General features: G+C 58.7%; 1 protein-coding gene across 1 annotated transcript in view; it reads left to right on the top strand.

Annotated features, from left to right (window-relative positions):
* The window catches only part of ANKRD50 (ankyrin repeat domain 50), a 33,046-nt gene extending 12,473 nt beyond the window's left edge, over window positions 1–20,573 (top strand). Inside the window, exons 2-5 of the mRNA XM_039912323.1 lie at window positions 7,484–7,713; window positions 10,513–13,262; window positions 13,383–13,697; window positions 19,904–20,573. Of these exons, the coding sequence (XP_039768257.1) occupies window positions 7,509–7,713; window positions 10,513–13,262; window positions 13,383–13,691 (3,264 nt within the window). The 5' untranslated portion in view covers window positions 7,484–7,508 and the 3' untranslated portion in view covers window positions 13,692–13,697; window positions 19,904–20,573. The remainder of the gene's footprint in view (window positions 1–7,483; window positions 7,714–10,512; window positions 13,263–13,382; window positions 13,698–19,903) is intronic.
* Window positions 20,574–22,154: the final 1,581 nt, after the last annotated feature.

Genomic DNA, 22,154 nt, shown 5'->3' on the forward strand with positions numbered 1-22,154 from the left:
TCCTTCTCTCTGCCCACTCTGATCCTTGGAGACTTCAACATCCATACGGATGTACCCGACGACTCCTCTGCCGCCCGCCTGCTATCCCTCCTCGACTCTGCCGACCTCCTCCTCCACCATACCGCGCCCACTCACCGACTCGGTCACACCCTCGATCTTGTCATCTCCTACCGCTGCACTATCTCCTCACTCACCGACTCTGAAATCCCTCTCTCGGACCATAACCTTCTCACCTGCCTCATCTCTCACACTCCCTCCCCCTGCAAATCTTTGCTACTGCCCCACAGAGACCTCCGCTCTCTCGATCCCATCCGTCTTTCCAATAGCATCTCGCCTCACCTTGCCGCCCTGTCCTCTCTTCCCACTCTCGACGATCAGGTCTCCGCTCTCAACTCCACCCTCTCTACTCATCTCGACTCTCTCGCCCCCCTTTCCCTCCGCCGCTCTCGCGCCACTAACCCACAGCCCTGGATCGCCTCCTCCGTCCGCCTCCTACGCTCCTATGCTCGAGCTGCTGAGCGCCGCTGGCGAAAGTCCAAGCACCAAGCCGACCTCACACACTTCAAATTTATCCTTTCCTGCCTTAACTCTGCCCTCTCCTCCGCCAGGCAAAGCTTCTTCTCCTCCCTTATCGACACCCATGCCCGTCACCCCCGCCGATAGTTCCGGACCTTTAACTCTCTCCTTAGGCCCCCGTTCCTCCCCCTCCCCCATCTCTCACCCCTAATGATCTGGCCACCTATTTCCTCATGAAAATCAACACGATCAGGTCTGAGCTCCCCAAAGTCACCCCTCCGCCTCTCCCCTCCCCCCCAACGACCCCCTCCCCTACTTTCCCATCCTTCCCTGCAGTATCCCCAGAGGAGATCTCCTCCCTCCTCACAAGTGCCACCCCCTCCACCTGCGCCTCGGACCCCATTCCCTCTCACCTTCTTAAAACCGTCGCCCCTGCCCTCCTCCCTTCCTTAACTTCTATTTTTAACCACTCGATCTCCAAGGGCTCCTTCCCCTCTGCCTTCAAACACGCCCACGTCTCCCCCATCCTAAAAAAAACCCGCTCTTGACCCCACTTCCCCCTCCAGTTATCGTCCTATCTCCCTACGACCCTTCCTTTCCAAAATCTTAGAACGAGTCGTCTACAATCGATGCCTAGAATTCCTTAACTCCCATTCTCTCCTAGACCCCCTCCAATCTGGCTTCCGTCCCCTCCACTCTACCGAGACTGCTCTCTCTAAGGTCACCCGTGACCTCCTTCTTGCCAAATCCGATGGCTCCTACTCCATTCTGATCCTCCTTGACCTCTCTGCTGCCTTTGACACTGTCGACCATCCCCTCCTCCTCCGTACCTTATCTCACCTTGGCTTCACGGACTCTGTCCTCTCCCGGTTCTCCTCTTACCTCTCTGGCCGATCATTCTCGGTCTCCTACGCCGGAGCCTCCTCCCCCTCCCATCCTTTAACTGTCGGAGTTCCTCAAGGGTCAGTTCTTGGCCCTCTTCTGTTCTCCATTTACACTCACTCCCTCGGTGAACTCATCCGCTCTCACGGCTTCGACTACCATCTCTACGCAGATGACACGCGGATCTACATCTCCGCCCCTGTCCTCTCCCCCTCCCTTCAGGCTCGCATCTCCTCCCGCCTCCGGGACGTCTCCACCTGGATGTCGGCCCGCCACCTAAAACTCAACATGAGCGAGACTGAGCTCCTCATCTTCCCTCCCAAGCCTGGTCCGCTCCCAGACTTCTCCGTCACCGTGGATGGCACGACCGTCCTTCCCGTCCCGCAGGCCCACAATCTCGGTGTCATCCTTGACTCGTCCCTCTCGTTCACCCCACGCATCCTATCCGTTACCGAGACCTGCCGGTTTCACCTCTACAATATCGCCAAGATCCGCCCTTTCCTCTCCACCCAAACGGCTACCTTACTATTACGGGCTCTCGTTATATCCCGGCTAGACTACTGTGTCGGCCTTCTCTCCGACCTCCCTTCCTCCTCTCTCGCCCCGCTCCGGTCTATTCTTCACTCCGCCGCCCGGCTCATCTTCCCGCAGAAACGATCTGGGCATGTCACTCCCCTTCTTAAACAACTCCAGTGGTTGCCTATCGACCTCCGCTCCAAACAAAAACTCCTCACTCTAGGCTTCGAGGCTCTCCATCACCTTGCCCCTTCCTACCTCTCCTCCCTTCTCTCTTTCTACCGCCCACCCCGCACGCTCCGCTCCTCTGCCGCCCACCTCCTCGCCGTCCCTCGGTCTCGCCTATCCCGCCGTCGACCCCTGGGTCACGTCCTCCCGCGGTCCTGGAACGCCCTCCCTCCTCACCTCCACCAAACTGATTCTCTTTCCCTCTTCAAAACCTTACTTAAAAATCACCTCCTCCAAGAGGCCTTCCCAGACTGAGCTCCTCTTCCCCCTCTACTCCCTCTGCCATCCCCCCTTTACCTCTCCGCAGCTAAAGCCTCATTTTCCCCTTTTCCCTCTGCTCCTCCACCTCTCCCTTCCCATCCCCACGGCACCGTACCCGTCCGCTCAACTGTATATATTTTCGTTACCCTATTTATTTTGTTAATGAATTGTACATCGCCTTGATTCTATTTAGTTGCCATTGTTTTTATGAGATGTTCTTCCCCTTGACGCTGTTTAGTGCCATTGTTCTTGTCTGTCCGTCTCCCCCGATTAGACTGTAAGCCCGTCAAACGGCAGGGACTGTCTCTATCTGTTGCCGACTTGTTCATCCCAAGCGCTTAGTACAGTGCTCTGCACATAGTAAGCGCTCAATAAATACTATTGAATGAATGAATAAATGCATTCTCTCTGCCAAGCATTCATTCATTCAATCGTGTTTATTGAGTGCTTACTGTGTGCAGAGCACTGTACTAAGCGCTTGGAAAGTGCAATTCGGCAACAAATAGGGATAATCCCTTCCCAACAGTGCTGGGGTATAGACACGGATCAGACACAGCCCCTGTCCCACATGGGTCTCATGGTGTAGAAGGGAATAAGGATTGAATTCCCATTTCACAACTAAGGGAACTGAGGCCAAGGAAGTGAAGTGAGTTGCCCACACTCACACTGCAGCTAAGTGGCGGAGCCGGGAACAGAACCCAGGACTCCTTATTTCCAGCTGCTGGCCCTGGTAATTTATTTATATTGACATCTTCCCCTCTAGACTGTAAGTTCATTAAGGGAAGGGAACATGTCCTTTTATTGTATTACACTCCCCTAAGCACATAGTACAGTGCTCTGCTTGCAGTAAGCGCTCAATAAATAAGATTGCCTGACCGACTGGTGGCCATCCTGTCTGCTAACTCTTTTGTACTCTCTCAAGCGCGTAGACCAGCGCTCTGCACACGGTAAATAGCGCCGGTTGGTTCTTGTAGATCGGGAGGGAGGGAGAGGACAGGACTGCAGTGCTGGATGGTAACTTTAGTCGGCGGATGGAAGCTTAGAGACGTGGAGAAGTTAAGGAGCGAAGACAAAGAAGGATGGGAGAATTGGGAGAAGCGGACAAGTACTAAACACCAGAAATCGTTCAAGGGTGAAATCAGTCCTAGATCTGGACAAAAGTGCCGTGAGACGGAGGGAGGGATGAATAAAAGGAGCGGATGAGGGTGACGCGGAAGGGACTGAGAGGAAAGGAAAGGAGGATTTAGTCAGGGAAGGCCTCTTGGAGGAGATGGGCCTGCAGTAAGGCTTTTGAAGGTGGGGAGAGTCATTGTCTGTTGGATTTGGAGAGGGAGAGGGTTCCAGGCCAGAGGCAGGATGTGGGCGAGATAGATGAGATTGAGGTACAGTGAGGAGGTTGGCATTAGAGGAGCAAAGTGTGAGGGCTGGGTTAGAGTAGAAGAGCAGCGAGGTGAAGTAGGAGGGGGCAAGGAGACTGAGGGTTTTAAAGCCGGCGATGAGGCGTTTCTGTTTGATGAGGAAGTGGAATCATTCATCCAGTCGTATTTATTGAGCATTTAGTGTGTGCAGAGCACTGTACTAAGTACTTGGAAAGTAGACTTTGGCAACAAATAGAGACAATCCCTCCCCAACAACAGGCCCATAGTCTAGGGTGGGTGAGACAGACAAGAAAACAAAACAGACAGACAGGCATCAATAGCATCAATACAAATAGACAGAATTATAGAGAGATACACATCATTAATAAAATAAGTAGAATAATAAATATGTACATATATGCACAAGTGCTGTGGGGAGGGAGGTAGAGCAGAGGGAGGAAGCCGGGGCAATGGGGAGGGGACGAGGAACAGGGGAAAAGGGGGGCTCAGACTGGGAAGGCCTCCTGGAGGAGGTGAGATCCCAGCAGGGCTTTGGAAGGGGGAAGTGTGCTAGTTTGGCGGAGGTGAGGGAGGGCGTTCCGGGCCAGAGCCAGGACGTGGGCCAAGGGTCGATGGCGGGACAGGCGAGGACGAGGCACGGATATTTTTTTGGAAAATGATCCGGGTAGCCAAGCGTCGACCGCAGTGAGGAGAGTCAGGAGGCAGGGAGGTCAGCGACAAGGCTGATGCAGTAGTCAAGGCAGGGTGGGATAAGTGCTCGGATTTAACGTGGTAGCGGTATCGGTTGGAGAGGAAGGGGCGGATTTTAGCCGTGCTGTGAAGGTTAAACTGACAGGATTTGGTGACCTGTTGAATAGGTGGATTGAATACGAGAGATGAGTTGAAGATAACACCAAGGTTTTGGGCTTGTGAGACAGAAAGGATGGTGGTGCCGTCTGCAGCGATGGGAGAGTCAGGGGAAGGGCGAACTTGGGGTGGGAAGGTAAGGTCTGTTTTGGACATGTTAAGTTAAAGGCGATGGGAGGGCATTGAAGTAGAGGTGTCTTAAAGGAAGGAGGAAATGCGAGGCCGGAGGGACGGAGAGTACAATACAACAGAATGGGCAGGCACATTCCCGCCCCTAACCAGTTTCTAGTATAGAGTCACTTTATCAGATCTGGATTCCCTCTGAAATTCACTGGGAAGATGTGGCTTCCGTTGATCCAGGGAGAAGCAGCGTGGCCAGTGGCTAGGGCCTGGGAGTCAGAGGACCTGGGTTCTAATCCCCGTTCCAACGCTTGTCTGCCGTGTTACCTTAGGCAAATTGCTTCGCTTCTCCGAGCCTCAGTTCCCTCATCGGTACAATGGGGATTAAGACTGTGAAGATCAGGGGGTAGACCGTTTTGGGTGGGAAGATAAGGAGTTCTGTTTTGGAGCTTTTAAGTTCGAGGCGTCGGTGGGACGTTGAGGTAGAGATGTCTTGAAGACAGGAGGAAATGTGAGACTCGCAGAGAGGGTGGGAGAGCAGGGCTGGAGATGGGGATGGGGAAATCGTTCGCATAAAAGTGGGAGTAGAATCCATGGGAGGGAATGAGTTCTCCAAGGGAGTGGATGGAGATGGAGAAGAGAAGGGGACCCACAGCTGAAGCGTGAGGGACCCCCACAGTTGGGGGGTACGAGGACGAGGAGGGGCCCGCCAAGGAGACCGAGAAGGAGCGGCCAGAGAGATGAGAGGAGAACAGGAGAGGACAGTGTCAGTGAAGCCGAGGTCGAATAACGTTTCCGGGAGAAGGGGATGGTCCGTGGCGTCGAAGGCGGCCGAGCTGTCGAGGAGGATCGGGACGGAATAGAGGCCGTTGGATTTGGCAAGAAGATCATCGGTGACCTTTGAGAGGGCAGTCTCGGTGGAGTGAAGAGGACGGAAGCCAGATCGGAGGGGGTCAAGCAGAGAGTTGGAGGAGAGGAATTAGAGACAGCAGGTGTAGATGATTAGCTCTAGGAGTTTGGAGAGGAATGGTAGGAGGGAGATGGGGCTGTAACCGGAGGGAATCGTAGGGTCAAGGGAGGGGTTTTTTAGGGTACGGGTGGCATGAGCGTTTTTGAAAGCAGTGGAGAAGAAGCCATCGGAGAGCAAACAGTTGAAGGTGGTGGTTGAGGAGGGGAAAAAGGAGGGGGGTGTGGTTTGATAAGGTGAAAAGGGTTAGGGTCGGATGTGCAGGTGGAGGGGGTGGATTTTAAGAGAAGGCAGGGGATCTCCTCTTGAGATACTGCTGGGAAAGATGGGAGAGTTGAAAAAGGGGCAAGAGGAGGGCAGGAACTGGAGAGGAGCAGGAGAGATTTTATGGCAACCGTGCCTGATAGTTTCAATTTTCTCAAAAAGGTAGGTGGCCTGGTCATTGGAGACAAGGGATGGGAGAGATGGGGGGGCCAGGGGTTTGAGGAGGGAGTTAAAAGTCTGGTATAGCTGGTGAAGATGTTGGGCAGGGAGGTCAATCAAGATGGAGAAATAATTTTGCCACACAGAGGGAGTGGGGAGAGAGCGAGTTGAGTTCTGTAGAGAGGGAGGCGTCGAGGGCGTCGATTTGGTCATCATGGGAAGGTAGTTGGGGGATGGAGGCCAAAGGAAGCATAGGGAATTGAGAAAATCGGATGGGGTCAAAAGATCGGAGCTTTGCGTTGGGGAAAAGGACAGGTCTGTGGGGCTGTGGCGTGTGGGAGAGCAGGTAAATGAGAAAGTTGTGGTCAGCAGGATTTCACAGTTGGTGAGGGTACGTAGTAAGCGCTTAAGAAATACCGTTAAAAAAAAAAAGACCACCCTAAGCACTTGGGTGAGTTGCCGAATTGTACTTTGCCGGCGCTTACTCCAGTGCCTTTCACACAGTCAGTGCTCAATAAATACGATTGAATGAATGAAGGAGAGGACAGTCCAACAGAGTTCTTAGACTCGGTCCTTGCCCTCAAGGAGCTTCGAGGCTACTGTGTGCCGAGCACTGTACTGAGCACTTGAGAGAGTTCAAGGGAGCTAGTAGCCACGATCCCTGCCCTCAACCAAGAGACACTGTACTGCTTGCAGAGCACTGGACCGAGCCCTTGGGAGGTCAGAACTAGTCCTCTGGACTGTGAGCTTGTTGTGGGCGGGCAATATGTCTGTTATTTTGTACTCTCCCAAGCGCTTAGTACAGTGCTTTGCCCAGAGTAAATGTTCAGTAAGTACGATTGATTGAATGAATGAATGAAAGGACAACAGAGTTAGTACACGTGTTCCGCGACCTCAAGGAGCTTCTAATCTCCATGGGCAGAGCCCTGTACTGAATGCTTTGGAGAGAAGAGTTAGTAGAGTTAGGAGACACGATCCCCGCCCTCAAGGAGCCTCCAGTCTACTGTTCCTTCACTCATATTTATTGAGCGCTTACTATGTGCGAAGCGCTGTACTAAGGGTTTGGAAGAGTACTCTGCGCTGAGCACTGTATTGAGCACTTGGGAGAGGACAGTAGAATCAGAAGACAGGTCCCTTGCCCTCAAGGAGCTTCCGGTCTGCTGTGCGCTGAGCACTGTGCTGAGCGTTTGGAAGGGGGAAATAGAGGCAGTAGAGAAGATCCCCCTGCCCTTAAGGAGCTTCCACTGAAGCAGGGGAAAGAGTTACCGTCAAGGCGGTCCCGCTTTGACGTCTGCATAAGGAAGCGCGTTTGGAAAGCTCACGTGTGTTTGTGTGTGCATTCCAGGTGTGTCCTGCTGCCCCTTTTGGGGATGAAGCCCCCCGAGCAGAGCCTCTTCTTGCTGGTGGACTCGGTGGACGAGGGATGCAACGTGTGCGAGGGCGAGCAGGCGTCGGCCGGTCTGGCGGGGACGGTGGCCGAGCTGCTGGCCGATCACCACGACCTCTTCCCGCCCTGGCTGCTGCTCCTCTGCTCCGCACGCAAGCAGAGCAAGGCCGTCACCAAGATGTTCACCGGTCAGTCCGCGGCCCGGCCCACCCCCACCCCCCACCCGCCCAAAGAGAGCGCCCCCGCCCCCTCACGGAACCGGCGACGGGGCGCGCCCCGTCCGTCCCCATTTTGCAGATGAGGGAACCGAGGCCCGGAGAAAGGAAGAGTGGGCCGTCCGAGGTCCCGGCGGCGGGGCCGGTAATAGAACACAGACCGCCCTCTGTTCGACCTCATTTTACAGAAGAGGAAACTGAGGCCCGGAGGAAGGTATAGAGGTAGAGCGGTCCACCCGAGGTCCCAGCGGCAGAGCTGGGATTAGAACCCAGGCCGCCCTCTGTCCGGCCCCATTTTACAGTAGAGGAAACTGAGGCCCAGAGAAAGGTCGAGTGATCCGCGTAAGGTCCCTCCGGCAGAACCGGGAATAGAACCCAGGCCGCCCTTTCTCCGGCCCCATTTTACAGATGGGAGAACCGAGGCCCAGAGCAAGGTAGAGGGACCCTCCCAAGGTCCCTGAGGCAGAGCGGGATTCGAACCCAGGCCGTACTCTCTCCACCCCCATTTTACAGATGAGGGAACTGAGGTTGGGAGAAAGGAAGAGTGACCCGCCCAGGGTCCCAGCGGCAGGGCCGGGATTAGAACACAGACCGCCCTCTGTCCGGCCCCATTTTACAGAAGAGGAAACTGAGGCCCGGAGGAAGGTATAGAGATAGAGTGATCCGTCCAAGGTCCCGGAGGCAAAGCTGGGATTAGAACCCAGGCCTCCCTCTATGTGGCCACATTTTACAAAAGAGGAAGCTGAGGCCCAGAGAGAGATAGAGTGATCCGCATAAGGTCCCCCCGGCAGAACTGGTATTAGAACCCAGGCCGCCCTTTTTCCCGCCCCATTTTACAGATGGGGGAACCGAGGCCCAGACCCTCCCAAGGGCCCTGAGGCAGAACCGGGATTCGAACCCAGGCCGTACCCTCTCCACCCCCATTTTATAGATGAGGGAACTGAAGCCCGGGGAAAGGAAGAGTGAGCCTCCCAGGGTCCCCCCCCCGGCAGGTCGGTGGCGGAGCCGGGATTAGAACCCAGGCCACGTGAATCCCAGCCCTGCCCTCTTTCTGCTAGGCCACGCTCTCTCCCCTCGTGCCCAGTGCTTATACACTGAGTAGGGTGAATCTCTTATCTTTATACGTCCCCCTACCTGGCCTATATTTTACTCTCTGTTACCCGCGACTCGACTGTCAGATCCTTGAAAGCGGGGATTCTGTCTGCTAACCCCCCTGTGTTCTCCCCAGCCCAGCGTGGCCTAATACATCAATAATATCTATCGAGCGCTTACCGTGTGCAGAGCACTGTACCAAGCATTTGGGAGAATACAAATATGACAGAGACATTCCCTGCCCACAACGAGCTTACAGTCGAGAGGAGCCCAGAAGAAAGAACTCGGTCCTGGGAGTCAGAGGAGCTGTGTTCTAATCCCGACTCTACCTACTGCTCGCCGCGTGCCCTCGGGCGAGTCAGTTTCGCGTCGCTGGGCCTCAGTTCCCTCAACCGTGAAATGGGGAATTCAGTACTTGTTCTCCCTCCTTCTTAGCCTGTGAACCCTCTGTGGGGCAGGGGCCGGGTCCAACTCAATTAACTTGTAACCGCCCCAGCGCTTAGAGCGGTGCCTGACACATGGTATACGCTGAAGAGACAGCTTCAGAAAGACAAACCATCAGGTCCTTGAGGGCAAGGACCAATAAATGCCGGGGGGCTGAGGGTGGGGTGAATGCCTAGTGCCCAAAGGCCACAGATCCAAGTACACAGACGACGCAGAAAGGAAAGAGGACCTAATCGGGGAAGGCATCCTGGAGGAGATGTGGCTCTGAAGGCGGGGAGGGCGGCGGTCTGGCGTTGATAATGGTAACGATAATTATGGTATCCGTTAAGCGCTTACTATTTGCCGGGCACTGTACTAAGCACTGGGGTAGATACAAGCTAATCGGGTTGGACACAGTCCCCGTCCCACCTGGGGCTCACGGTTTTCATCCCCATTTTACAGATGAGGTCGACTGAGGCCCAGAGAAGTGAAGTGACTTGCCCAAGGTCACACAGCAGACAATTGACAGACCCGCAGGTGATTCGGACTCTCAGGCCTGCGTTCTGTCGGCTAGGCCGGGATTCAAGCGGTCACTGTGTCGCGGGCGCTGTCCTGAGCACTGGGGTAGATTCGAGGTCATCGGGCTAAACCCGGTCCGCGACCCCCACGGGCCTCGCGGTCTTCATCCCCATTGTACCGTTGAGGTAACTGAGGTCCAGAAGAGTGAAGTTTGTATTTTTCCTCTGTGGGATTTGTGAAGCGCGTTGTGCGCGCCAGGCCCCGTACCGAGCTCTGGGGAAGCCCCCGGCTCGTGAGGTTGGGACACGGTCCAGTCCCACGCGGGGCTCACCGTCTTCACCCCCGTTTTCCCGCTGAGGGAACCGAGGCCCGCAAAAGTAGAGCGACCGGCCCGAGGTCGGCTCAGCGGACGGAGCCCCGGGGACCCGGGTCCCCGTCCCGGCTCCGCTACCCGTCCGCCGCGTGACCTCGGCCCCGTCACCTCCCTTCCCCGGGCCTCGGTCCCCCCCGTCCGTCAAAGAGGGATTAAGGAGACGGTGAGCCCCGCGCGGGACGGGGACGGTGTCCAACCCGGCGAGCCGGCGTCGGCCCCGGCGCCCGGTGCGCCGTCGGCGCTTCGCGGATCCCCCCGGTCCCGATTATCGTGGCCGCGGAGCCGGGACGAGGACCCCCCGGGGCCCCCCCGGCTGGGTCCGCCGGCGTCCCCCGACTGACGGCTCCGTCCGTCCCCCCCGCCAGGTTTCCGTAAGATCAGCCTGGACGACCTGCGCAAGGCCTACGTGGTGAAGGACATCCAGCAGTACATCCTGTACCGGCTGGACCTGGAGGAGGCCCTCCGGCAGCACCTGACCAAGGACACGGCCGAGATGCTCAACCAGCTGCACATCAAGAGCAGCGGCTGCTTCCTCTACCTGGAGCGCGTGCTGGACGGCGTGGTGGACAACTCCATCCTCCTGCAGGAGATCCGGGACATCCCGGGCACCCTCAACGGGCTCTACCTCTGGCTGTGCCAACGGCTCTTCGTCCGCAAGCAGTTCGCCCGGGTGCAGCCCATCCTCAACGTCCTCCTGGCGGCCTGCCGCCCGCTGACCCCGGCCGAGCTCTACCGGGCGGTGTGGACCAAGAACACGGCCCTGACGGCCGAGGGCTTCCAGCGCAAGCTGGACGGGCTGTCCAAGCTGCTGGTGGACGGGCTGGGGGGCACCAAGCTGCTGTTCCACCACAGCTTCGCCGAGTGGCTGCTGGACGTGAAGCACTGCACGCAGAAGTACCTGTGCAACGCGGCCGAGGGCCACCGCATGCTGGCGGTCAGCTACGGCTGCCGGGCCGGCGAGCTGGGCCCGCTGGGGGCGAGGGAGCTGGCCCGCCACCTGGTGCGCTCCAACCTGCGGCTGGCGCCGGCCGAGCTGGCCTCGTGGGTGGTGTGGAGCGGGGCGCCCGTGCGGGACGCCCTGGAGGCCCCGGGCCCGCCGCCGCCCCCGGGGGGCGGGGGCGCGGGGGAGGAGGAGGAGGAGGAGCAGGTGCGCCAGCTGCTGGTCCGGGCCGGGGCCCGGGTGGCCGGGGGCCAGGAGAACGGGGAGGAGGGGGGCGAGGAGGAGGACGAGGAGGAGGAGGAGGAGGAGGAGCGGGAGGACGGGGAGGCGGCGGAAGGCCGCAGCCCGCTGACGGCGGCGGCCCGGGCCGGCCGCCTGGAGGCGGTGGAGCGGCTGCTGGCCCGCGGGGCCGACCCCGAGCGGGAGGACGGGCGCGGGCAGACGGCGCTGACCCTGGCGGCCCGGCGGGGCCACGCCGAGGTCCTGGCCCGCCTGGCGGCGGCCGGGGCCGACGTGAACCGCACGGACCGGGAGGGCTGGACGGCCCTGCGGGCGGCGGCCCGGGGCGGCCACGGGGCGGCGGTGGAGGCCCTGCTGCGGGCCGGGGCCCGGGCGGACGGGGCGGACGCGGCCGGGCGGACGGCCCTGCGGGCGGCGGCCTGGGGCGGCCACGGGGAGGTGGTCCTGACCCTGCTGCGGGCCGGGGCCCGGGTCAACCGGGCGGACGACGAGGGCCGCACGGCCCTGATCGCCGCCTCCTACATGGGGCACGGCGAGGTGGTCCGCCACCTGCTGGACCACGGGGCCGAGGTGGACCACGAGGACGCCGACGGGCGGACGGCCCTGGCGGTGGCGGCCCTGGGCGGGCCGGGCGGGAGGGGCCACGCGGCGGCCGCCGCCCTGCTGGTGGAGCGCGGGGCGGCCGTGGACCACCGGGACCGCGAGGGGGCCACCCCCCTGCTGGCGGCCGCCCGCGAGGGCCACGCCGACGTGGTGGCCCTGCTGCTGGCCCACGGGGCCGACGCCGACGGGGCGGACGGCGCCGGGCGGACCCCGCTGCTGGCGGCCGCCGCGGCCGGCCGGGCCCCGGCCGTGCGGGCCCTGCTGGCCTGGGGGGCGGCCCCGGGGGGCGTGGACGCCGAGGGCCGCTCGGTCCTCAGCCTGGCGGCGGCCCGGGGGGACGCCGAAGCGGTGCGGGCCCTGCTGGCCCGCGGGCTGGACGGGAACCACCGGGACGCGGCCGGCTGGACCCCCCTGCACCTGGCCGCCTTCGAGGGCCACCGGCCCGTCTGCCAGGCCCTGCTGGAGCACGGGGCCCGGGCGGACGCGGCCGACGGCGACGGCCGGGTCCCCGCCCTGCTGGCCGCCCAGGAGGGCCACTGCTCCTGCCTGGGCCTGCTGCTGGAGCACGCGGCCGACGCCGACCGGCCCGGGGCCGACGGGCGCAACGCCCTGCGGGCCGCCGCCCTGGAGGGCCACCGGGAGGCGGTGGCCCTGCTCCTGGCCCACGGGGCGGACGCCGACCGCCGCGACGCCGACGGGCGGCCCACCCTCTACGTCCTGGCCCTGGAGAACCGGCTGGCCATGGCCCGCCTGCTCCTGGAGGGCGGGGCCGACGTGGAGGCCGGCGACCCCGAGGGCCGCACGGCCCTGCACGTGGCCAGCTGGCAGGGCCACGCCGAGATGGCCCGCCTCCTGGCCGCCCACGGGGCGGACGTCAACGCCGCCGACCGCGAGCGGCGCTCGGCCCTGCAGTCGGCCGCCTGGCAGGGCCACGCCGCCGTGGTGGAGCTGCTGCTGGACCTGGGGGCCGCCGTGGACCACGCCTGCAACCAGGGGGCCACGGCCCTGGGCATCGCCGCCCAGGAGGGCCACGCCGACGTGGTCCGGGCCCTGCTGGAGCGCGGGGCCGACCCCAACCACGCCGACCAGCTGGGCCGCACCGCCCTGCGCGTGGCCGCCAAGCACGGCCACGGGCCCGTCCTGCGCCTCCTGGAGCGCTTCGGGGCCGCGGCCGCCGGGCCCCCGGCCCCCCGGCCGGCCCCGGCCGGCAGCCCCCCGGCCTCCGGCTCCCCCGACTCCACCGCCGACCGGCCCCGCTCCTCGCCCTCGGACGCCTCGTCGCTGCGCACCTCCTCCTCGGCCCGGACCGCCCCGCCCGACGGGGGCCCGGACGCCCCCCGCCCGCCCTCGCTGCCCCGCCCCCGCCGGCCGGCCCGGTCCCCGCCCTCCCCCGGGGCCGGCCCCCACCCGCCGCCCCCGCCCCCGCCCCCGCCGCCCCCGGGCCGGAAGAAGGGCCGGCCGGGGGCCGCCCCGCCGGTCCTGGAGTACGAGATGACCCAGCTGGACCGGCCGGCCGGCCGGGACCGCCCCGCCCCCGCCCCTCCGCCCCTCGGCGAGCAGAAGAGGCGCAACGGGATCATGACCAACCCCAACTACCACCTGCAAGGGGCCCAGGTGTTCCTGGCCCGCGGGGCCGGCCCCCGGCCCGGCCCGGACGGCCCCCCGGCCCCGGACCCCGACCTGAGCCTCAAGCAGGCCCTCAAGCTGCAGATCGAGGGCGCGGACCTCGGCTTCAACTACAAGAAGGAGACCCCTCTGTGAAGTCGGGTGAGGGGGCGGGGGAGGGCGGGCGTGGGGTCCCGGGACCCACTCGGTTGGACGGGGTCGCGGGCGGTCTCCCCTCCCACCCCCAGGCGCGGTCGGAGAGGGCGGCCCGACCGAGGGGATGGAGCCCGACCCCGGGAGGCGGGAGGCCCCGAGTTCTTGTCCCGGCTCCGCCGCTTGTCTGCTGGGCCGCCTTGGCCAAGTCTCTTCACTTCCCTGGGCCTTAGCGACCTCATCTGGAAAATTCGGGATTAAGGCCGCGCGCCCCATGTGGGACGTGGACGGTGTCCAACCCGACTAGCTCGGATCTCCCCCAGTACTAAGTACGTTTGCCGGCACCGAGGTAAGCGCTTAACAGGTACCACGGTCGTTATAATGACTGCAGCAGAGCCCGGGCCCCGGAGCCAGGAGGACCCGGGTTCTCATCCCAGCTCCACCTCTCGACCTCTGGGTGACCTCGGACAAATCACTTTTTCTTTTTATGGTATCTTTCGATCGCAACCGTGTGCCAGGCACTGCTCTAGAGCACTGAGGTGGATCCAAGCTGCTGAGTTTGGACGCTCTCCCCGCCCCACGTGAGACTCACAGTCTTGATCCCCGTTTGGCACACGAGGTCACTGCAGCACAGGGAGGTTAAGTGACTCACCCAATCTGTTAAGCATTCACTATGTGCCAAGCACTGTAGTGAGCGCCGGGGGAGAGCCAGGCTACTCGGGTTGGACCCAGCCGCTGTCCCACACGGTGCTCACCATCTCCACACCCACATTCTTCGCCCTTAATGAGCTTATGGTCTAGGGAGGGAGACAGACGTTGTTAGGAACAAAGGAATAGTTTATAATATGGACTCCGTGCAGCAGAGTGAAGTCTGGACTGGAGTGCGGAGTGACAGGAGGCAGGGAGGTCAGAGAGGAGGCGGATAGAGTGGTCAGGGCGGGAGAGGAGGAGTGTTTGGATCGACATGGTAGCCGTTTGGAGAGCAAACGGCGGATTTTAGCGAGGTTGCGGAGGTAGAACCGGCAGGATCTGGTGACAGATTGAATCTGTGGGTGGAGTGAGAGAGATGAATCTAGGACAACGTCAAGGTTATGGGATCGGGCGGTTGGGAGGATAGCGGTGCGGTCTACGGTTATGACAAGGATGGGGAGGACCGGGTTTGGGTGGGTAGATAAGGCGTTTAGTTTGGGTCATGTTAAATTTGAGATAATAGTAAGAATGTTGGTATTTGTTAAGCACTCACTATGTACAGAGCACCGTTCTAAGCGCTGGGGTAGATACAGGGTGATCAGCTTATCCCACGTGAGGATCACAGTGCTGAGATGTCAGCGGGCCATCGAAGTAGAGATGTCTCAAAGGCAGGAGGAATTGGGAGACTGCAGAGAGGACGAGAGATCGGGGTTGGACCTCCGGGCCACGTCCTCCCGCGGTCCCGGCACGCCCTCCCTCCTCACCTCCGCCAAACTGATTCTCTTCCCCTCTTCAAAACCCTACTTAGAACTCACCTCCTCCGAGAGGCCTTCCCAGACTGAGCTCCTCTTCTCCCTCTGCCACCCCCCCTTTACCTCTCCGCAGCTAAACCCTCTTTTTCCCCTTTTCCCTCTGCTCCTCCACCTCTCCCTTCCCATCCCCACGGCACCGTACTCGTCCGCTCGACTGTATATATTTCCATCACCCTGTTTATTTTGTTAATGAATTGTACATCGCCTCGATTCTATTTAGTCGCCATCGTTTTTACGAGATGTTCTTCCCCTCGACTCTATCGCCATCGTTCTCGTCCGTCCGTCTCCCCCGATTAGACCGTAAGCCCGTCAAACGGCAGGGACCGTCTCTATCTGTTGCCGACTTGTTCATCCCAAGCGCTTAGTACAGTGCTCCGCACATAGTAAGCACTCAATAAATACTAATGAATGAATGAAAGATTTGGGAATCGTCTGCATAGAGGTGGGAGTTGAAGCCATGGGAGCGGATGAGTTCTCCAAGCGAGTGGGTGCAGATGGAGAATAGAAGGGGACCCCCCCCCCCACTGAGCCTTGAGGGTCCCCTCCTGTCAGAGGTTGGGAGGCAGAGAAGGAGCCAGCCAAGGAGACCGAGAAGGAGCGGCCGGAGAGCTAGGAGGAGGAGAACAGAGAGAGGACAGAGTCAGCGAAGCCGAGGTCGGATGACGTTTCCGGGAGAAAGGGGGCGGTCCACAGGGAAAAAGGCAGCCGAGAGGTCGAGAGGATTACAAGACGTCGGATTTAGCGTGAAGAAGGTCATTGGCGACCTTAGAGAGGGCGGTCCCTGTGGACGAAGGGGGCGGGAGCCAGGTCAGAGGGGATCTAGGAGAGAAAGCGGAGACAGTGAGAAGTTTGAGAGGGATGGTTGGGAGGCGGGGTGATAAGCGGAGGGAGGGTTTTTTAGGATAGGGGAGTCACGGGCATGTTTGCAAGCAGTGGGGAAGAAGCCTTGGAGAGTCAACGTTGGATGATGGCAGTTAGAGAGGGAAGAAGGGAGGAGGCGAACGTTTTCCAAAAGGTGTGAAGGGATAGAGCAGAAGCCCAGGTGGAGTGGGTAGATTTAGAGAAGAGACGAGAGATCTCATCTTGAGTCACCGCAGGCAACGTAAAGTCGAAGAGGGTGGAGGTGAGCGAAGAAGTTGTCCGTTTTGTTGAGGTATTCATCTTCTCATGCCACATTGGCTGCTAGGCCAGCCGGATAGAAAGGTGCTCCCCAGAGGCCATTCATTCACTCATTTATTGATTTATTGAGCTCTTACTCTGTGAAGAGCCCTCTACTAAGCGCTTGGAAAGTGCAAGACAGCAATAGAGAGAAACACTGCCTTGTCACAGTGCCTGCTGTCTCTGGCTTATGTCGGGTGAATTGGTTTGAGGTATTCCACGGGGCCAAGCCACGTGGGCTGCTCGGCCATCCAGATAGGAACAAGTGCTCCTCAGAGGCCCGGTGGCGTTGCGGGTGCCATCTTTGACTCATCTCTGTGAATCGGTTTGATGTATCGCTCCCCGCTGAGCCCCCCGGCTTCGCACCGTCTGCTGTGTGACCTTGGGCGAGTCACTTAACTTCTCTGTGCCTCGGTTACCTCATCGGTAAAACGGGGATCAAGCTTTTGAGCCCCGTGAGGGCCGTGGATTGTGTCCAACCTGATTACTTTGTATTTACTCCAGCGCTTAGAACTTTGCTGGGCACGTAGTAAGCACTTAAAAAAAAATTCCAGTTATTACGATTGTCGTTTTCTGATGAGACGTAGGTTTTGCCCTCACGACCTGAGGTCGTAGCGGTCGCTTACTTGCGACAGGTAACAGGGTCACTGCCCACGTTGTGTCTGTTCATCTGATCCAGTAGAGAAGGAGTGTGGTCTAGTGGGTAGAGCCCTCCTGGAAGTCAGAGGGATGTGGGTTCTAATCCCGGCTCCACCCCAGGTCTCCCGTGTGATCCTGTAAGTTAGTCAGTCGTATTGATCGAGCACTTACGTGCGGAGCACTCCACTACGTGCTGGGGAGAGTTCAGAATAACAATAGACATTCCCTGCCCATAATGAGCTAACAGTCTAGAGGGGGAGACGGGCATTGATATAAATAAATAAAATTACCGATACGGACGTGAGTGGTGTGGGGCTGGGAGTGGGAATGAAGAAAGGGAACAAGTCAGGGCGATGCAGAGGGATTAGGAGACGAGGGAAGGAGGGCTTCAGGGAAGACCTCTTGGAGGAGATGTGCTTTCAGCAAGGTTTTGAAGGAAGGGCAGAGTCATTGTTTGTAGGATATGAGAAGGGAGGACATTCCAGGCCAGAGGGAGGACGTGGGCAAGAGGTCGGCGGCGAGATAGGTGGGATGGAGGTAAAGTGAGAGGGTTGGCATTAGAGGAGCTGGGTTGTAGTAGGAGAGTAAGTGTGGTGAGGTAGGAGCAGGGAAGGTGATTGAGGGCGTTGGAGCAAGTGGTGATGAATCACTGTTTGACGTGGAAGTTGATAAGCAACCACTGGAAGTTCTTGGGGGGCGAGGAAACATGGACTGAAAAGTTTTGTGGGAAAATGATCCAGGCAGCAGAATGAAGTCTGGACTGGAGTGGGGAAAGACGGGAATCTGATATAGTAATCAAGGCGGGAGAGGATAAGTACTTGGACTAATATGGAAGCAGTTGGGATGGAAAGGGTGGATTTTTGTGATGTTATGAATTTAGCAATACCGAATTTAGTAGTGGATTGAAGACTTGAGTTGAACGAGAGAGGATAATGCCGTGATTGTGGGCTGGTGAGACAGAATCGGTGGCGGTGCCGTCTACAGTGTTGGGAAAGCCACGGGGAAGACAGGGTTTGGGTGGGAAGTTGAGGAGTTCTGTTTTAGACCTGATAAGTTTGAGGTGATGGCGGGACATCCAAGGAGAGATGTCTTGAAGGCAGAAGGAGATGTGTGACCGCGGAGAGGGAGAGATCAGGGCTGGAGATGGAGATTTGGGAATCGTCCGCATAGATGTGGGAGTTGAAGCCGTGGGAGCGAATGAGTTCTCCAAGGGAATGGGTGGAGAGGGAGAAGAGAAGGGGACCCAGAATTGAACCCTGAGGGACTCCCACAGCCACGGAGTGGGAGGCAGAGGAGGAGCCCGCCAAGGAGACGGAGAATGAGCGGCCAGAGAAATAGGACGAGAAACAAGAGAGGACGACGTCAGTGAAGCTGAAGATGGATAACGTTTCCAGGAGAAGGGGGTGGTGGACGGTGCCGAAGGCAGCCGAGTGGTCGGGGAGGATCAGGATGGAGTAGAGGCTGTTAGATTTGGCAAGAAAAAGATCGTCGGTGACCTTTGAGAGGGCGGTTTCTCTGGAGCGAAGGGGACGGAAGCCAGGTCGGAGGGGATCAAGGAGAGAATTGGAGGAGAAGAACTTGAGGGGCAAGTGTTCGGATAAGGTGCGAAGGATTACAGTCGGGTGCGCAGGTGGAGGGATGGATTTGGAGAGAAGGCGGGGATCTCCTCTTGAGATAGCGCTGGGAAAGGTGAAGAAGGGACAGGAGGCGGGAGGGATTGGGGAGGAGCCAGAGAGATTTTAGGGGGATCACTCCAGATAGTTTCAATTTTTTCAGTAAAGTAGGTGGCCAGGTCATTAAGGGCGAGGGATGGGGGAGACGGGGGGACAGGGGCTCTAAGGAAGGAGTTGCTAGTCACTTCACTTCTCTGGGCCTCAGGTCCCTCATCTGTAAAATGGGGGTGAAGACCGTGAGTCCCATTCATTCAATAATATTTATTGAGCGCTTACTATGTGCAGAGCACTGTACTAAGCGCTTGGAATGTCCAATTCAGCAACAGATAGAGACAATCCCTGCCCGGTGACGGACTTACAGTCTAATCGGGGAAGACGGACGGACAAAAACAAGACAACATGATCACGATAAATAGAATCGAGGGGATGTACACCTCATTAACGAAATAAATAGGGAAATAAAAATCTATCCAAATGAGCTGAGGGGAGGGGACGGGAGAGGGGGAGGAGCAGAGGGAAAGGGGGCTTAGCCGAGGGGAGGGGAAGAGGGGAAGAGGGAGACAGAGTTCAACCCGATTTGCTCGCATCCACCCCAGCGCTTAGTACAGTCCCTGGCACACGGTAAGCGCTTAACAACTGCCACAATTAGCAGAGGTGCTAGGGGAACCTTGCTGCCCGGCCACATGGAAAATTCCTGGAAAAAAATCCCTCCTGTGGAATTGTGAGTCTTTTGTACAGTTCTGCAGCTAACCGGGGAACGTATTTAATTCCGAGGCGGTTGGCAGATTGTCTTGATTAATGGCACTGAGCAGTTAGTACAGTGTTCCCTACACAGTGAGTGCTCAATAAAAACCATTTATTGATTGATCGATTGAGCTAGGCAAAGGTTCTCTCGCATCGTAAAATCTAATGAAATCAAGCAGTCGATAGGAAGCAGCACGGTCTAGTGGACAGGGCCCGGGCCTGGGAGTCAGAAGGACCTGGGTTCCAATCCCCGGCTCTGCCATTTGTCTGCCGTGGGATCTTGGGCGAGTCGCTTCACTTCTCTGGTATCTCAGTTCCCTCATCTATCCAATAGGGATGAAGACTGTGAGCCCCATGTGGGATACAGACTGTGTCCAACCTGATTAGCGTGTATCTCCCCCAACGCTTAGAACAGTGCCTAGCATATAGCAAGTGCTTAACAGATGCCATTTAAAAAAAACATTAACCAAGTGTCCTCTCTCCCCTCTTCCAACCCCAGTTTCCCCCATCTGCGAAGCAGAAGCCCACGTCGATGGCAGGCGTCCAGCACAGCGTCCAGCACAGCGTTCGTCGGTCCGCCCGGGAGACGAAGAGGGGCAGTCAGGCGGGCTGGCCTTCACGGGCCTTTTAGTTGCCATCCCGCGCCTCTCTGCGGAGGTAGTCTTTTCGGCGGAGCCCTCCCAACAGAGGAGATTTCATTTGTCTACTCTCCCCTCTCCCACCCGGAATGAGCACTTTTTTCATTTCCGTATCGTTACGATTATTTTTCTTCTCCGAGGCCGGGAGATGTAGCTCGCGTTTCCCCGCCGGACTCCGCCGGTCACCGGGCAAGGACGTTGCGATCGCCCGCCCGAGGAGGCCGCCTAAACCCGCCTCACGATCGAAGGGGTCCGGAAAGACCGGGACGTTTGTATTTATTTTCCGCGTCGGAGGCCAGGGGACGCCCGGGGCCGAACGTCGGGATCCCGGGCGCGTCGTCCCCGGAGAGGCGGTCGGAGCCGAGCGCCCGAAGTTCCGACGCATCCCTCCGGCACGGCGGTTCTCCGAGGCACCGGGACCGAAGCCCGCCCCGGCGGGTCATTTGCAAAATCAGTTCGTCGGTCGTTATTTATTGAGCGCCTGCTCTGGGCAGAGCACCGTACTGAGCGTTCCGGGGGAAAGTGCAACAGGCAAGCATGATCCCCGCCCTCAACAAGCTGACAGTCGACTGTGGGCAGAGCACTGTAGTGAGCGCTTGGAAGAAGACGGTAGAGTTAGAAGACATGATCCTTGCCCGCAGAGAGCCGTCGGTCTAGCTGAGGAGTCACCGGTGCCCGTTTCTTCCGTCATTCCAGTTGCTCTGAGTGACTGCAGTCAGAGATTGATGACCCCACGCCTCCCCACGGAGGGTAGCGAGGAAAAAGGATCGAACGGAGCGAGGAATGACAGCTCTCCGGAGAAACCCGGCCCACCCTCACCGCGGTCCCCCGGATCGGCGAGATGAGGGAGGTTTTGGGTATCGCGGCCGCCTCCCCGCCAATATTCCCCTCCTCCCCCCGCCCCAGATCACATTCCACCGGTCAGTCGGTCGATTAATGGTATTTATCGAGTGCCTCAGCTCTCTCAGGACCACCGCGGGGTTGAGGGGAAGGGATAGCCCACGTTAATTGTCGCCTTTACTCAGTGCTCCTCCCCGCCTCAAAAGCGTCTGACTCCCGGAGGCTCCGAATGACCCACCAGTCGACAGTGACCGAGGCTTCGAAGAAACAGTGCCAAGCCATCGAAGCGATTTGGACGACGGAGCTCATCGGGCAGCCCTTGGGGCCGGGCCCGGATATCGGGGGGCAGAGCCGAGCTGGAATCCGGGACGGTGGCGGGAGTCGGGTCGGCGACGACCGCCGGAAAGTTTGTTGTCACGGATCTCTGGGACCCGTGGGACGTCTAGAAATCCCTCAAGAGGGGGAGACCGGCTTTTAGAAAAAAGTACGGATACGACGCCGTTCTTCGTATTCCCGGATCTCCCGTCTCCCATCCGGGCGCTCAACTGTGGAAGGGGAAACTTGGGAAGTTGTCTTCGACTTAAAGAGACTCTACCGCCCAGCCGCCGTTTTTCTGTCGACCTCACGTAGTTGGAATTCTATTTATTTAATTTTATCGTGTTTCATTAGAAAAGCGCACCTTGGGGCCAAAAGGTAAAGAATGTGGGAGTGGGTTGTTTGGTTTTTTTTTTTTGGTATGTTCTGTTTTGTTGTTTAATTTGTTTTGTTACCGGGGAGCGAGGCTCCCATCACTTGAAACGGTTGGTGGGAACTTCAGAAGGAAAGAGAAAGAAGATCCGGAAATCCAAACGGAAATACGATTTTTTCCAAAGTATTCTTGTGGTTTGGGTTTTTTGTTTGGTTTTTTTCCTGTGGAAGAGCATGGGAACTACTGCTTCGGTCTTCATTCTCATAGGGGAGACGTCCCGCCTTGCTTCGACTCGCCGTGTGACTTCTCGGTCTCCCCGTCGCGTTAGCAACGACGTAATCAGTCCATCCTCTCCCCGTCGCGTTAACAATGATGAAATCAGTCCATCCATCGCTAGCGCCGACTGAGCGTCCACTGCGTGCGGAGTGCTGTAGTGAGCGCTTGGGAGAGGACGATAGAGTTAGTAGACCAGACTCCCTGGCCTCAAGGAGCTGACAGTCTATTGCGTGCAAAGCACTGAACTGAGCGCTCGGGGGTGGACAATAGAATTGGGGGACGAGATTCCCCGCCTTCGAGGAGCTTCC

Source organism: Ornithorhynchus anatinus, chromosome 6 (genome assembly GCF_004115215.2).
Source record: "Ornithorhynchus anatinus isolate Pmale09 chromosome 6, mOrnAna1.pri.v4, whole genome shotgun sequence".
Classification (NCBI taxonomy): domain Eukaryota; kingdom Metazoa; phylum Chordata; class Mammalia; order Monotremata; family Ornithorhynchidae; genus Ornithorhynchus; species Ornithorhynchus anatinus.